Source organism: Botryllus schlosseri, chromosome 3 (genome assembly GCF_051294905.1).
Source record: "Botryllus schlosseri isolate E-star chromosome 3, Bs_hap1, whole genome shotgun sequence".
Lineage (NCBI taxonomy): Eukaryota > Metazoa > Chordata > Ascidiacea > Stolidobranchia > Styelidae > Botryllus > Botryllus schlosseri.
The window spans coordinates 34,053,662-34,071,647 of NC_137238.1; the positions used below are offsets into that span (position 1 = coordinate 34,053,662).

A 17,986-nucleotide genomic window follows, 5' to 3' on the forward strand; every position below is an offset into this window, starting at 1 on the left:
CGCGATTGAACATCGCCGCAAAATATTAGGAACTTTCGGCGATGACACACTCGTGAACACACTCGTGAACACTTTCATAATGAAGTTGCAATACCGTTGATCGATTCTGAACTCGTCAAATGTCGATAGAATGCCAGGGTCGTGAATTGTCTTTCCAATATTCAGAAGATCATTTATCGTGGTTGACTAGTTATGAGTGAACCCAAAATATATAGCTCATTAAAAAACTATAAGTTAGGACACCAATATCTCATCCTGTAAAATCATACACATGGTCAGTACAGTCGTGTGCGAGAATGAGTCTGGTCATGAAAACATATGAACATTGACAAGTATTGAAATGGAAAATAGGTTTGATAGTACATTTACACAACAATTTCATCATCTTCCTGACAAATGAAAATAAGAGAAAATATACCCATATATGTCAGCCAAGAGCAATATTTCAAGGTTCTACAAATTTGAACGTAAGTGATCGGTTACATCGGGTCACTGAAGATATTGTTAGTCGCATGAATGGAAGCTTTCAGAGCAATGCCCATGTTGGGTTTTGATGAAGTCTAAGAAATATGCCTTGTTCTGTGGTAATAAAATGCACGAATGCGCAGTTGATCCGAAATACAGAAAGTTTGCATAAAATTGGGTTAGCACCGAGGGGAAGGGCTGGGCACAATGATACGAGTACTAAAATCTGAATTGAAAATGAATTCTAATGATTCGAGTCGAGTAGTGATACACAGTTAGTTTATGTGTCACTGAAATTATGTGTTCCTGGCCACTACGAGTAATTTATTATTGGGAATTATGGTTTTAATAGTGGATATGAGATATCTGTGAAGCCATGATCTTGATCAACCCACACCATTGTAAAAACGTGCCATAAAACAGGTATGGTAGACAAAAAACGTATAATCTTTATTATGATGTAGAACTGGAAATGTATTTTTGCGGTCGCAAACAAAGTACATGTTTGAACTTTTCACATCATTCATATTGCTGTTACATCATTATCAGTGATACTTGAATACTCGACTAGACGCCAACTACTCGATTTAGGATTAAATCATTCAAGTAGCCTACTGAATTTCGTCCTACTGACAAGGCATGTGACGGTGCGAGGAATGCAAAAACGCTACATCGCAATCAAATCTGAACCTCAAATGCAGTGCTTCGGACCATCATTGCAGTGGCGACCGAAAATAATATTGAAAACCTTTCCGACATTTAATTTCAGCTTTTTGTCTCTTTGTTCACACACAGAAACACTTTCATTGGCTTACAATATCATTTGACGGCAACACTACAAAATCAAGGGAAATGCAGAAGGAAGGGAAGAGAACTTCAAATCAGATGGGCTCACAGATAGTGAGAAAGAGTCATGCACACAGTTTTACAAAACCAAAGGTAACGGACAGAAAACTGAAGGCAAGAGCCATGCTTTCTCAAAGGATGTATACAAAATAAGGGGCAAGCAACATACAAAATCACGAATTTCAAAATTCGATTCATCACCGTTTTGTGGCGTCACAAGATAATTGCAGCTGCATAGACTTCATGATTAAGAGATTCCAAGCCATGGCTATCCAAGTCTATCAAAGTCGTCAACAAATTAGTCTTGGGATTGAACTCGAGAATACTGTTGCACGGCAAACTTTCATCATCGGATCCACCACATATGTATATCTTTCTGCCAATACAATAAGTACTTAGATTAGACCGCTTCAATTCGGGTTTTTGTACTGGAATTATCGTCCATATACTTTCATCACTGGGTAGCAGAAGAATGTCGTTGACATACTCATAGTTCACAGTTATTCCACCAAGAAGGTAGATGGCCTTGTTATATGAACATGCACTTGCATTAGCTCTCTCAACTGGTAATGATGGTCCTACTGACCAGGTAGACGTTGAAAAGTTGAAATATTCCACATCCAGCACGAAGTTTCCCAGAAATGAATCAAAACCACCAATTGCATGAAGTTTATCCTGAGATATAGTGTAGGCAGACGAATTCACAATGGATCGCTTGTTGGGAAGCTTCGACCACTTGTTATTGATTGTGTCATATTGGGCCAAAGACTCCCGATATGAAAAAAATATTACACCTGATTTACGTGCAACTACACTATCGTATCCTGGAAATGCACATTCAAGTTTTCTCCAGGGTGAATCATTTTCAAGAAAATTACGACAGTACAAATCCCACTTGTCATCAATGACATATATGTAGCAGTCCATCACAACTACCGCGCCAAATCGTCTCATACTATAGTTAGTATTGAAATGCCGATGCCCTGTCAAAGACTTTCTGTCTATGTCAAACCACATAACACGAGAAACTTCCTCATTCACTATTATAATATTCGGAGTACAGTCACCTTTGTAATCACTGGCTTCTACATCCGACTTCTCCGGTAGTGACTTCATAATATACATCATGCATTCGGTGGATTTGGCAACAGTTGGTTGCCGAGATAAAAATTTACGGTAGTGGACGGGGATTTTTTCCAGGTCGATATACTTCAGTAAATCAAAAAGTTGATCGGCGCGATCCAGATCCTCATTGACCCAAATCATTGACGCTTTGCACTTAATAACATCCAACACATGCAAGTCTTCAGAGGATATCAAATACTCAAGGAAATCGAACTCAAGTTCCTTGAAATCGGCAGTTTTCATGATCAAATGAAAGTGACCACGAGCAAAACTTCTGCATGCTTGCTGTAATTGTTGACAGGAATATTTATTAGCAATATTTCTGGTGTCGAAAAACGAGTCCACTTCAAGATTTTCATCTAGGAAAAGTGACATTGCATCGCATACTTTATTAATTTCAAACAAGTGCGCCGCATATATTAGTTTTTTCATTTTTCTGATCATGAATGAAGCTTGTCCCTGGTACATGATTTCAATACAGGTCATCACACATTCAGGATCTACATGCTTTAAATCAACCATTCCTACCATGTTCTCTTTTGTGTCGCGATTGAGCATCTTGGAAAAATACTCAGAACTTGCGGCAATGACACACTTGTGAACGTAGATCTTCTTTTCTCCCACTTTGATAATGAAGTCGCAATACTGTTGATTGATTCTGAACTCGTCAAATTTTGATAAAAGGTCGATGGCATGACACGACTTGCCAATATTCAGAAGATGTTCCATCGCAGTTGATAGTAAAAATATATAGTTCACTTAAAAACATGAGAATAATATCTGAAATTGTAACATCATACACATGGTGAGTAGATTGTCGTACGATGTTTATGCAACGATATCATTACATTCCTAACATAAGGATAGAGAAGAAAATGTAATCCCTAATGGCAGCGAGGAGTGATATCCTTGGGCTTAGGTGACAGAAGTTGGAATAAGATACACAAATTGAATGTTACAGATATAAGCACATTTTGGGTGTCAACAAAGGACAAGAAAAAAATCCCTTCTCATGTCTACGAGAGCAATAAAACACGGAGAAGTACAGTGGATACAAAAAGATGGCATAAAAGTGGGCTAGCCTGTAAAAGGCATATGACGCTACGGGAAAATTATAAACATTACATTAAAATCACAATCTTCAACTTCAAATGGCGACTAACAATTATTCAGATTTCAAGGTGGTGCAAATGAATTGTCAGTTGAGGGATTTATGGGGGAAGCCATTGTAACCACTGAGCTTCTATGGCTAAAGAAGAAAATTTTGATAACCAGTCAGATATTTACTTTGAGTTGCTGTGTTTACTTGAAACGTCACACAAGCTAGGCTAACAAATAGGTGATATAACGCATGGATATAAGGCAGTCATGCACACTAAACCACTGATAATCGGCAGAAAACTAAAAGCAAGAGCCATGCTTTCTTGCCAGATATCGCCTATGCGAAATCAAAATCAAGCAATATACAATATCACTCATTTGAAAAACCCGGATTTGAATAAAATAGTATTTACGGTGGACACCATTACAATAAATAATTAAAGAATTGGCCACCATAAATACTATTTTCTTATTAATCCAAATATTTCGACCGCAGTAACTCTGCTTCCACTGGTTAGAATTGAACCAAATTTGGTGAACATCGTTTCTATAGACAACCTAACACTTTCATGGGGCGAACAAAACATTTTCAATTTATTTTTTATTTATTTTTATGTAATGGATGGAAACTTTCCTCTCCTGTACCGGTGCGGCTACTGGCTTGAATTGAACAAAATTTGGTACTGTAACCTAACAATTTTATCAAGTAGCCAGTACGATTTGAAAAAAAAAGTCATATTTGAACACCCCTAGTGAACATGCTTAACAGTGGGCATTGGGTTATCGATTCCCAGACCATAAATCTCAATCTGAAAGCTTTAATAGCAGTACATGCCAGTGAAGGAATAACAATTGCTGATCCTCAGTACACAATTCAAATTCATGTTTGGCCGGGTAAGCCGTCATTTTAAATTTCATATTTTCAATTATTTTGTATCAAAATGGATGTGCATGTGGTTTTCCAAAGTAGTTTTACGGTTGAACGACATCCTGCATATTTCACACTCAAAATCTTTCACCCCAAGATGTATCTTCATGTGTTGTTTCAAAGAATTCTTTTGGACGAAAGAATGACCACATGTTTCGCACTTGAAATTTTTAATATTCAAATGGATCAGCATATGTCGATTCAACGAACACTTTTGGTTGAACGATTTGCCACATCTATCACACTTGAAATCTTTCGTACCGTAATGGATGATCGAGTGGCGTTCCAAAGGTGCTTTGTGAGCGAATGATTTTCCGCATATTGTACACAGAAAATTTTTCGCACATACATGGACAGTACGAGTGTGTAGTTCCAAAGATTCCATTGTGCTGTACAATTTGCCGCAAATCATGCACTCGTAATCACAGAAATGAATGAGCATGTGTTTTTTTAAAATCTCGTCTCGTTTGAATGATTTTCCACATACTTCACAAGTGACTTTTTTGACTTTTTTAACATTGAGATGGAGTAGTATATGATGGTTTAAGGCATCAAGTCGGTGAAATGATAAGTTGCATATCTTGCAGTGGAATTTTTTTACATCTGTGTGTGTCCTCCTATGCAGTCTTAAATTGCGTGGATTGCAGAAAGTCTTTCCACAGACATCACACTTGAATCGTTCTATGGCCAAGTGGATTCGCATATGTGCCCTCAATGTTGCTTTCGTGCAGAAGGGTTTTGCACATATTTCACACTCACGATTTCTCCCACAAATATGGCTGGTCATATGTACTTTTAGTAGTTTCTTCGTCTGGAATGATTTTCCACAAATTTCACATTGTACATTTTTCACGCTAAAATGACTCATAATGTGGCATCTCAGGCTTCTCTTTGTCGTCAATACTTTGCCGCAAAGTTCGCACGTGTAATTTTTAGTACCGGAATGGAACAGCATGTGTTTTCCGAAATCACCACTCTGACTGAAGGACAATCCGCAAGTTTTACAGATGTAAGCGGTTACGTCGGAATGGATTAGCAGATGTTCTGTCAAATCACTGTTTTCGGAAAAGGATTCGCCACAAACTCCGCATTTGGGGTATCTCACAGTTGCATGAGTCAGTAGATGTTCTTCCAAAGAATATTTTCCGTGGAACATGATATATCTCAACTTTCGTTTGCAGTAATATGTTCAATTCCGCAACAATGGCTCATTATAATTGAACACTAGTCGACCGTGACTGATGTCGCGCTCCGCTCGTAGTCGCCAGGCTTCACGCTTACGCGGGAGCTTAACGTTGTTTGCTGCATTTCTTTATCCTTTCAGATCGTAGTGTGATTGGGGTTATTACCTATTAGCTTGCAATAAAACTGTAGTCACACTCATACTGTGTATTGCGTGGGATTTATTAATGGCGACGAGGACAAATCGGATATACTATCGCAACGCAACGTAACCCCAATGTCGGAACAAGAATCCAAAGCTTCAATCGATCGATTCGATCCAGAACATCATCGCAGTAATGTTCATGACGCATTCTGTGAGTTCGTACGCACGTTTCAATATGAATACGCTGCAATGGCCAAAGAACCTCCTGCCGCAGAGCAGGACAAAGAGGTCTGGATCGAAGGCCATAAAACAAAAATATTCTTGGGTCGGTTTTCTTCACGAAATTTTCAGAGAGATTTTGAAGATACCGTACCAGAAAACGACCGTAGCACACTTAAATTCAAAGATCTGGTGAAATGTATGAAGTCCCGGTATGAGCCAACCCGGAACTATACTCTTGCGAATTACAAGTTTCACCGTCTGTCTCAGGCAATGGATGAGAGCTTCGACGGATTCGTCCACCGCTTGAGGCGTGAAGCGAAGGCATGCAAATTTGTATGTGAAAATGCAAACTGCAATGTCTCCGACATTATGATCAGGGATCAAATAATAGTCGGCATCAAATCAGATGACATACGGACAAATGCGCTCAAGAACCAATGGGATCTGAAGGCCTTGGTAGAGAACGGCCGTAAGATAGAAGCGGCTTCACACTCCGCCCAGTTGATCAAGAATGAAACTGAGGCTGCAGGAGCGTCTGACATTTGTCGTGTGAAACCCAAACAACGCTATCACAAGCATAGGGGTTCAGGTGCAGATGCACAACACAAGGGTCGTTGCAAAACATGCTCCTCTAACATCTGTGAAGGAGGAAAATCGTGTGTAGCAAGAAACATGACATGTCATAAGTGTGGTAAAGAAGGCCACTTCCGAGGATCAACAGCATGCAAGAAAAACAAACGCGCGAAGGCAAACCGCGTAGAATCCGAAAGTGACGTCAGCAGTTCATCAGATGACGACGCTGATTCAGTAAGCGATGCCAGCTCTGATGCGTCGCGAAAGAAAATGCAGAGCAGGAAAAAGAAAGGAATCAAGAGAGTCAACCAATCGCAGCCTTTCCGCAAGGTGCGTAAGGTATCAAAACCAAGATACCGGGTGAAGGTTGCAATGGCAGGAAAACCTGTAAAAGCCTATGCGGACACGGGTGCCGATTTGAATGTGATGTCGGCAAAGAGGGCAGCAAAGCTTAAACTACGTCTCCGATCCACGAAAACGTACATAAAGCCTTATGGGTCGAAGCCAATCCAATGCTGTGGACGCTATGAAGGTTTTGTAACTTTCAAAAGTTCTGTGGTGAGTGCTCGCTTCTATATCGTCCCTGGTAAAGTAGAGACTCTACTTAGTGGGCGACTGTGTGAAAAGCTCGGCATCATCAAATTCGATGGCGACATGGAGACAGAAATGTCTCGCAAAGTGAACAGGGTTGCGAAAGGGGACAAGCTAAAAGCAGATGTGATGAGGGCATATCCATCTGTGTTCACAGGCATAGGAACATTGAAGGATCATGAGGTTTCGTTCTATATCGATCCGGAGGTTCCACCAGTGGCCCAAGCCATACGTCCAATCCCTTTTCATCTGCAGGACAAGTTTCAGAATCTAATATCACAACTGGAAAGTGATGGAATAATCGAAGAGCACACAGGTCCAGCGCCATGGGTTTCCAATCCTGTGCTTACGCCGAAAAGCGATGGCAGCCTACGCATGACGATCGACCTGAGGCAAGTCAACCAGGCGATCAAGGCTACTAACATTCCTATACCAAGAGTGGAGGAAATCAAAGCAAGGCTGGCAGGCAGCAAAGTATTCAGCAAACTGGACTTTAAATCAGCTTTCCACCAATTGCTGCTGGATGAGCAGTCGAAAGCAGTCACTGTATTCCATGCTGGCCATAGACTCATGCGTTACCGAAAGCTCACAATGGGTGCAAAACCAGCATCAGGCGAGCTCACGAGAGCTCTGATCCCGCTCTTTGCTAATATCAAAGGGGCCCATGTCATTCATGATGACGTCATCATATCTGGAGAGACTCCTCAGCAACATGACCTAGCTCTCGAAAAGGTCATGAATCGCATCCAGGACGCTGGAATGACCCTGAACGCTGACAAATGTGTTTTCAAAAAGCCAGAGATACCTTTCTGGGGTATGATAGTGACTAATAAAGGTATTAAACCAGATCCGGAGAAGGTCAAAGCTCTGGAGGACGCTTCCCGTCCGAAGTCAAAAGAGGAAGTGATGTCATTCTTGTGCTTCGTTCAATCATTTGGGGACTTCATCTCGCACCTCTCAAGCAAAACGAAGCACCTCCGCCAATTGACTCAAAAGCATCAAAGGTTCAGGTGGACATCAGAATGCAGCAAGGAATTTAAAAGCCTAAAAAAGGCTCTTAAAGCAGATACCGCACTGCGATTCTTTGACGTCAAGGCGAAGACATACATATTTGTGGATGCTCATGTGTCAGGCTTGTCTGCAATTCTGGCCCAAGGTCCAAGCGCAAAGGAATCTAGTATTGTGGCGTTCGCAAGTCGATCCACACGACCGGAAGAAACACGGTATCCGCAGCTAGACTTGGAAGCCATGGCAGTAGACTTTGGTTTGAGAAGATTCCGCCACTACGTCACTGGAGGACCAGAAGTACTGGTTGTAACGGACCATAAACCGTTAGAGGGCATATTCAAGAACCACAGGAAAGGCTCTATCCGTACCGACCGTATCAAGATGCGGCATCAAGATATAGCCTACAAGGTGGTGTGGGAGAAAGGTGTTCTAAATCCAGCCGATTACCTTTCAAGGCATGCCCAGCCAATCGAGTTAGCCCCGCGTTCATGGCAAAATGAAGCATGTGAGTTGGAACGCACTGTTCTCATGATCCAACATGCACCCTACACGGAATCGTTGTGTATGGATCGCATCATCAAGGAGACAAAGAAAGATAGCCTCCTTAAGCGACTTAGAAAAAGCATCCGGAAGGGTCACATATCAAAAAATGACCCGGATCTAAAAGTATTCCGCAAATTTCAAGATCAGTTAACCATCTCGAATGGTTTGGTGCTGAAACAGGACAAGATCATTCTCCCAGAAAAGCTCTGGGAAACAGCCATCAACAAAGCACACCAAGGAGGTCATCCAGGAATGTGCAACCTGAAGCGACGCATCCGCAGTCACTTCTGGATCAAAGGCTTGAATGAGTTGGTGGAACAGAAAATCAAATCCTGTACGTTGTGCCAGCAGTTTACACTGCCAGGCAGTAAACAGCCACAGAAACTCATTATGCCGCCTAAACAACCCTGGCATGAAGTCAGCATAGATTTGTTTGGGCCAATGCCGGATAAACGTCACGCAGTGGTGGTGCAAGACCTGACGACACGGTTTCCGGATGCGACAATCGTCAAAAGTACCGCAGCTAAGCATGTTATTCCTGCAATAGCGAAAACATACGCTCATTATGGTCAACCTAATACTCATAGGACTGACAATGGCCCTCCGTTCAATTCGAAAGAATTTGCTGAATTTTCAAGTAAGCACGGAATCGACCACAAAAAGACGTATCCGTACCATCCACAAGCCAACCCTGTAGAGACTTTTATGAAGCCTTTGGGCAAGGCGATGAAAATTGCGTATGCGCAAGGTGTGGACAAACAAACGGCACTGCAAGATTTCCTCATTGGATACAGATCAACCCCCCACATATCAACCGGGGAATCGCCAGGGGACTTGATGTTGAAAGGAGGGTTCCGAAACGACTTTCCAAGGAAAGTACTCAACAACGACCAAGTACAGAAAGCCTTGCACCAAGACCGTCAAACGAAATTACAAAGGCAACAAGTTATCAACAGTTCAAACAAGCGACAACCAAAACATTTTCTAATGGGGCAGCAAGTCATGACTAGAAACCACAAAAGAAACAAATTTGACCCCATATTTGGCCCTGAGCTCTACACTGTCACGGAGATCTTCAATGACGGCGTTGAACTGATCAACGCATCAACTGGTAAGCGGTATCGACGTCATTTCAATGATATCAAACCTTATTATGGAGATGCGCTCACAAAACAAGTGCATGCCAATCCACCCATTGAATGGTGGCATCCGACGGCGGACGAAGTTGAACATTCGGTAAGCCAGCATCCTGAGGAACCAACAACCGTGCCCGAGCCGGTGATCGTCTCTCAGGAACCAGAGGTGAATGATGAGGAGCCAGCGATCATCTCTCAAGAGGCGAGCGACGACGTGCCGAACACTCCTCCCGACCGCACGGCTTTGGCCCTAAGCCGTCTGGCCGATTTTAACTCGCCCGGTTTTCTGGAAATGTACTGAGCCTATTTGTCTTCCCAAAAGGGGGAAGTATTGATATATCTCAACTTTCGTTTGCAGTAATATGTTCAATTCCGCAACAATGGCTCATTATAATTGAACACTAGTCGACCGTGACTGATGTCGCGCTCCGCTCGTAGTCGCCAGGCTTCACGCTTACGCGGGAGCTTAACGTTGTTTGCTGCATTTCTTTATCCTTTCAGATCGTAGTGTGATTGGGGTTATTACCTATTAGCTTGCAATAAAACTGTAGTCACACTCATACTGTGTATTGCGTGGGATTTATTAGAACAATCCACCACAAACTTGACAAAGCATCTCTAAGCGCTCTCCTTCTTCAACTTGTGGCATTTAGAGTGTATAGTTACTTGTACCCGCACGTAGGCTATTGTTATTTCGATACTTCCTAATCAATAAAAGCACACACACACGCATTATAAACAATATATCAGAAACTTCTCCCGAAAGTCCAGAGGGAATGAAATATTTCTGATACAATAGATAGCATTTGCATCTGTAATTGCCTTCAACTTGATGTAACGTAGTAAACTGAACCATCACAAGACTTCAATACTAGCAAAACACAATACTTAAAGCAGGAGTATCAAACTCAAAATGGTCTAAGGCCACTTTTCCAATTCTGCAGCGGTCGCAGGCCGTGACAATTCAAATGCAAGAAAAATTGGGCTTTACATGAGTACACCTCTGAAAAAAAATAATATCATGATCATCACTTTCAGTCTATTTTAAACTACGAGCTGAAAATGATATCTGGTAACACTTTTCACCGACAAAAAATCAGTGTTGGGGCTAGATCAGGGGTTCTCAGCCCTTTCTTGCGTGGTAATCGACGGCGCTGATATGCCTATTTCTCTGAAATATGTGCATTTTTCTCCTGATTTACTGATGAAATTGAAACATAAACATTTCGAGGCATTAAGTCGTGCACTCGTGCCCCTTCTAGCTCCCCCAATTCGGGGTTTGGGTGCGGCAGTTACGGCTCTGGTAGATCATATACTAAAACTTTTAAGTATTTAATGATCGTCCGCTGCTCTATTAGCTTCGCGAAACACAATGATCGAATTCCCGCAGACACTGTGTGATTGGGATTTTAGTTCCACCATTGAGGGGAATAGTATAATCATTCTGGGCCAGCTTCAAACAATTCCTTGGTGAATGGGGTACTACAGAGGAGTGAAGAAAGATTTTCTTATTATGTATGCTGTACAATGTACATTGTATGTCACGTACTGAACCAACTGAGGTTGCGATGTCGGAATATTCAATCCAGTGATACTATCAATTCATGTGACTCTTACATTATGTACATTGATTTCCAGGCATGACATTTTAAACAAAACAGACTACAAATATTAATGCGCTCCGCTGAATTCTCAATCCATTACTATTTGTTGCGGTGGTGCAGTATACCTCCACCAGAATTTGCTAATAATTTGCAATTATTGTCATTTTTAACTTACAATAATACGACCTGCCGAAGTGCAGTGAATCTATACATCAATTACACTTCATTCCGAGTTTATTGCACACCCCTTTCAACGGCATACGACATATGACCCTGCCGGAATACTTGGTTACTTCAGCATAACCTTCCAGGTATTATATACGTAAAATTATTTTAGTTGCTGTTAGCCATAGGTAGTCATAGCCAGTGGAAAAAGCCACCGTTTCTGCCTCCCATTTTCGACTTGAAATGCTACTCCATACGTACCACTACGTCTCATCAGAGTCGGATGAAAATCTTTACATAGCCCACGTATAATCAACTAATATCAATTTATTTTTTAGAGATTAACACTCCAAATATCACTAGACTTAAAATTTTCCAAATAGCTCTGCGGCCCACCTCAAATGCTCTTGCGGTCCACCCTTTGAGAACCCCTGGGCTGGATAAATCCGATACCATAGCTGGAACGCTGTTAGAATCTCTCCACGTAAAGGTGGAGATTGATGTTCTAAGTATCTCAGTCTTGGCAGTATCTGGGCCATTGCATGTCAATGGAGGCTGTTGCCTTCATCGAAGCCGTTTCGGGTGAGGAAGAGTGATGTTGGGCACAATAGCTTACCTTATTTTGAACAACAACAATATTTTAAGACTGAATTTCATTTCATCATTTCAAAATGCTTTCGTAAGCTTTTTTCCGGAATTTCAAATCACGCCGTTGGCCGCAAATTATCACCAAGCGGTCCCGGTGTTGGTTACCCCTGATTTAAAGGGATATGGTGAATAAAGATAAAGTCCAAAATTGCCCTACGGTGCGAGAAATGCATAAGCTGAAGGCAATATACGCAACCTGAGCACCAGCAATTAATTACTGATGAAGCGTCGATCTGAAGATGAATTGAGGGACAGGAACATAATACTGTGGAGGGAAAGCCAATGATACTGCAGAAAAGAATAGACAAGCGTGAAATGGTCAAGAATCATTGTATGTAAGCCTACTGTAGCAGTCGACCTGCTGCAAAATACACTCTAGTGATTTGAGTTAATACATTTATGTCATGACTCTCTAGTTATACCGGATAACGACCTGGCTGAATTCTTTTCCAGATCGCGAGCATAGACGCAGGTTCAAGGAGTCAGCTATTTTATCACAGAAACTTGTACAATGTAGATTGATCAAGTTTTAACCATATTGCGGTCTAGTCAAAATAACATATAAGATGAAAATAAGAAAATGGCTAAACCAGGACCTACGACTAACAAGTTTCCCACACTGGAATGAGATATGCAGACTGCTTCCCTGTGGGGAATGTATAATCAATTGCTTCACTGCATGACCCAATTGACAGGAAGCTCTAATTGATTTAGTTCAACACAATGCTTTTCAATGTATGACCTAATTTGCATTGGCTGTATAATTGGCGCCCAACTGTGTTACTGTTACAGTCCCCTATATAATATTGTGGGGCTTTCCATGAAGCAGATTATTCATGTAAATATCCTACAGGGCAGAGCTATAATATAGTAATGGAATATACCTTCTAACACTAGCTGGCAGCTTCTCTGCATTATACTATACAGCAGGGGTGTCAAACAATTCGTAAATGCCTTTTGAATGTCGACAGTCGCCAACATATAATAATTAAATTACGTATCGACAGCCGCACAAATTTCTTTCTACGCCAGCAGGTTGGGCACCCCTGCTTTAAATCAACCACTTCGAACCTGTTCTCGTTGGAGTCGTGGTTGAGTATCGCAGCAAAATAATAAGAACTTACGGCAATGTGAACAGAGATCACCTTTTCTGGTGCTTTGAATATGAAGTCACAATACTGTTGATTGATTCTTAACTCGTCAAATTTTGATGGAATGTCACCGGCATGACCTGTCGTGCCAATATTCAAAAGATGCTCCATCACAGTTTACTGGTTAATAGCCAACCCAAAATGTATAGCTCATTCAATAACTTTAAGATTAAAGGTCATCAAAATCGGATTCTGTAAAATGATAGTAACGGTCAATACTGTTGTATGCAAAGATGAGTTTGGTCATGAAGGAATATCAACATCAACAGGCATTGAAAGGCAAAATATCTTGGATAGAATATTTATTCAACAATTTCGTCGTATTCCTGACAAATGGACAAAAGAGAAAATGTATTCGTCCGTGTCAGCGAGGATAAATATTCTTGGGCTCTACAAATTTGCTTTATACACCAATTAAACAGAGATGGGCGATACATTTTATGCTTTCGGTGCATGAACATAATTGATCTTATTCATTGGGTCACAGAAGATATCATTATTTGTACAAATTAAAGCATACCGAGCCAGCCGCATTTTGGATTTTGATGAAGTGTAAGAAAAAGTCCGAGCATTGTTCCGAGGATCGAAAGTGATGAAATGCAGGAATACAGATTGGATCGCAATACATGAAGATGACATAAAAGTGGACTAGCCCTGAAAAATCATACGACGGTACGAGGAATGCAAACATGTTACATTTAAATCACCAGCCTAATCCCCAAATGCAGATGTTATCATTCTGATTTCACGCTTATGCAAATGAATATTGTGATGCCACTGCTATAAGACTATGAAAATATCAATTTCCACGAAGAGGGGCATAGCTCTTGCACAAGTATATCGTTCAAAAATATACGGCAACAGAAGTCTCAACAGTTTGAAGAAAATATCTCGTATGATAGAGGAAGCAAATATCTCGTATGATAGAGTTTTCAGTTTTTCCCGTTTGTGAAGTCACCAAAGAACATCAGTGAGTCTTATCATGATTTGGTTTTATGCGAAAAGCCCATCCTGTGACAGTCACAAGTCACAACTCACAACAATTAACCCGGTTTCGGGACCACATTGGTTTTTATTTGGCAGAAGCTCGATTTTGGGAGGAAGCCAGCAGAAAAGGAATCCAGGCCCACGTTCTACAAGAACAGCGGTGTAACCAATGATTTTATTTGGCGACCGAAACAAATATTGAAAACATCTTAGATATTTACTTGCAGCTTTGTATCTCATTGTTCCAACACAGCAACATTTTGATTGGCTTAAAATATCACAAGAGTTCAACACTACATACACATGGGAAATGGGAATGGAAGGGAAGGGAGCTTACATACAGCTTACATACAGAGATAAAAAGTATGGAAAAGAGTCATGCACAGTTTTACAAAACCACAGATAACGGACAGAGAACTAAAGTCGAAAGCCATGCCTTGACCCATGCTCGCATGTTGTATACAAATTCAGTGGCAAGCTATATGCAAAATCACAAATTTGATTCGTTAACGTTTTGTGGAGTCACAAGATTGTTGCCGCTGCATAGATTTCATTATTCAGATATTTCAGGTCCTGACCATTCAAGTCCATCACTAAACTTAGCAAATTAGTTTTGGGATTGAACTCGAGGATAGTATTGCACGGCATTTCCCGAATGGCTCCGCCACATATGTATATCTTACCGTCAATGCAATAAGTATCTAAATGTGTCCGATCCGATTCGCAGTAATGTGCTGGAATTAGCGTCCAAATACTTTCATCACTGGGTAGCCAAAGAATGTCATTTACATACTCAGTGTTCAAACTTGTTCCGCCAAAAAGGTAGATGGACTTATTATAGGTACATGCACTTGCATTAGCTCTTTCCACTGGTAATGATGGTCCAACTGACCAAATGGATGTTGTAAAGTTGAAACATTCCACAACCCGCACAAACTTCGTCATATCATTGGCATGAAATAGATCATAACCACCAATTGCGTAAAGCTTATCCTGAGATATAGTGTAGGCAGACGAATGCACAATAGCTGGCCTGTTGGGAAGCTTAGACCAAATGTTGTTGATTGTGTCATATTGGGCCAAAGACTCTATCATAAAATCATTTGCTAGATAGAATTTACCTGAATTACGTGCAACTACAATAGCGTATTCCGGAAATGAACGTTCAAGTTTTCTCCAGGGTGATTCATTTTCAAGAAAATTACGACAGTACATATCAGATTTGCAATCAATGACATATATGTAGCAGTCCATCACAACTACTGCGTCGAACTCTCTCATACTATCTTTATAATGGAAATGCAGCCGCTCTGTCAAAGACTCTCTGTATATGTCAAGCCACATAAAACGTGAATCTTTCACATTCACCATTATAATACTAGGTGTACAATCACCTTTGTAATCACTGGCTTCTACATTTGATTTTTCCGGTAGTGACTTCATGACGTACATCATGCATTCGGTGGATTTTGCAACAGTTGGTTGCTGAGATAAAAATTTACGGTAGTAGACGGGAATTTTTTCCAAGTCGATGTGCTTCAGTAATGCAAAAAGTTGGTCGGTGCGATCCAAGTCGTCATTGACCCAAATCATTGTCGCTTTGCACTTGATAACGTCGAACACATTCAAATCTTCCGAGGAAATCAAATACTCTATAAAATCGAATTCAAGTTCCTTGAAATCGGCTGTTTTCATGATCGAATGAAAGTGATCGAAAGCAAAACTTGTGCATGCTTGGTGTAATTGCTGACAGGAATACTTATCAGCAATATACCTGGTATCGAAAAACGAGTCGATGTCAAGATTTTTCCCCAGGAAAAGTGACATTGCATCGCATAGTCTATAAATCCCAAACAAATGCGCCACATACATTAGTTTTTCCGTTTTTCGTATAAGAAATGAAGCTTGTCCGGTGTACATGATATCAATGCAGGTCATCACACATTCAGGATCTACATGCTTTAAATCAACCATTCCCAACATGTTCTCTTTAGTGTCGTGATTGAGCATCGCAGCAAAATACTCAGAACTTGCGGCAATGACGCACTTGTGAACAGAGATCTTCTTTTCTCCCGCTTTGATAATGAAGTCGCAGTACTGTTGATTGATTCTGAACTTGTCAAATTTCGATAGAATGTCGAGGGCATGACCCGTCTTGCTAATATTCAGGTGTTCCATCACAGTTGACTGATTTATAGCCAAAATATCCAGCGCATGCAAAAACTAAAATATTGTTAACTAAAATCTGTTTCTGTAACGTCATAAGCATTTTCAGTGGGATAATTAATACAGATAATATAGATTCATATGCAAAATAGCTCAGCTACTATATTCATTCAATGATCTAATCTTAATCCTAACATATGAATATGAGCAAAATATTTTCAATGCATGAACATAATTGATCTGACACATATGGTGACCAATGATTATAAATATATGGCAACCGAAGTCAGTGAAGAAAATAATGAATATGATGAAGCCTTTCATTTTTTCGCGTGTATGAGGTTGGTAAAGGACATCAGTGCTCCGTATCATGATTTGGTTGAAATTTTATGTTTAACGCGTTACTGCTGCAATGATGGCCATTTACCTGGGATGGGGATCATCACTGAAGTTTGTTGACGGTGACCGGATTTTGGTGGTCAGTCAACTGAAAACGAATCCAGGACCCATGGCGTATGAGCCCAGCAGTGCAAAGACCGAGTTTCAGCGGCTGCCGAGGAAAATACTTTAGTCATATATTTAATTGCACTTTTGGCTCTTTGATGCAACAATAACATTTTGATCGACTTGAGAACATCCATGGAGAAAGAGTCATGCACTCATGCACGCAGTGTGACAGGACCACAGATAACGAGTAATAGCGATGTTTTCTGCAGGATATGGCATATGTAAAATCAAGCTATACGCAAAGTCACCAACTTAAGCTGCGTCGCTAACAATATTGATATAGCCTACATGACCTTCATTTTTTAAGTGGACATGCTCAATTGCTCATCATGCGTGGGCCTCACCAGCCCGGTTTAGAAGATCGACAAATACCAGTACACGCCAGTGAATAAATTAAAAATACTAATCATTGGTACACAATTCAAACTGATATTTGGAAAGGCAAGCTGTCCTTTCAAACTACATATTCTTAACTATTTTCTCAAAATACAAATACATGGGGTTTTTCAAAGCAGTTTTATTGTTGAAAGACTTCTGGTATATTTCAGACCAAGATGGATCTTCATGTGTTGCTTCAAACAATTCTCTTGGACGAACGAATGACCACACGTTTAGCACATGGCAAGTTTTCACAATTAGATAGAGTAGCATATGTTGACGCAGATAAAAAATCATTTGTCACTTCGTTCACACTTGAAGCCTATCACACCAGAATGGCCAGCTGAGTGATGTCTCAAAGATGCCTTTTGAGTGTATGATTTTCTGGAGATTTTGCAGAGGTAATTTTTCACACCAAGATGGATAGTACTGGTGTGTTGTTCCAAATTTGTAGTGAACAATTTTGATGTAGTACCGAGCTAGGATTGTAGACGGAAATCACATTTCTACAAACT

The 17,986-nt window shown here is 40.7% G+C and overlaps 2 protein-coding genes across 2 annotated transcripts; both read right to left on the reverse strand.

Moving 5' to 3' along the window:
• Nucleotides 1-255: 255 nt before the first annotated feature.
• On the reverse strand, nucleotides 256-3,206 carry LOC145435109 (kelch-like protein 24). The gene has a single exon (XM_080312382.1). It carries the CDS (start codon nucleotides 3,163-3,165, stop codon nucleotides 1,525-1,527), a length of 1,641 nt encoding a protein of 546 aa, XP_080168508.1. The 5' UTR covers nucleotides 3,166-3,206; the 3' UTR covers nucleotides 256-1,524.
• A 10,417-nt stretch (nucleotides 3,207-13,623) lies between these two features.
• Nucleotides 13,624-17,228, reverse strand: LOC145435104 (kelch-like protein 25). The gene has a single exon (XM_080312376.1). It carries the CDS (start codon nucleotides 16,596-16,598, stop codon nucleotides 14,943-14,945), a length of 1,656 nt encoding a protein of 551 aa, XP_080168502.1. The 5' UTR covers nucleotides 16,599-17,228; the 3' UTR covers nucleotides 13,624-14,942.
• Nucleotides 17,229-17,986: the final 758 nt, after the last annotated feature.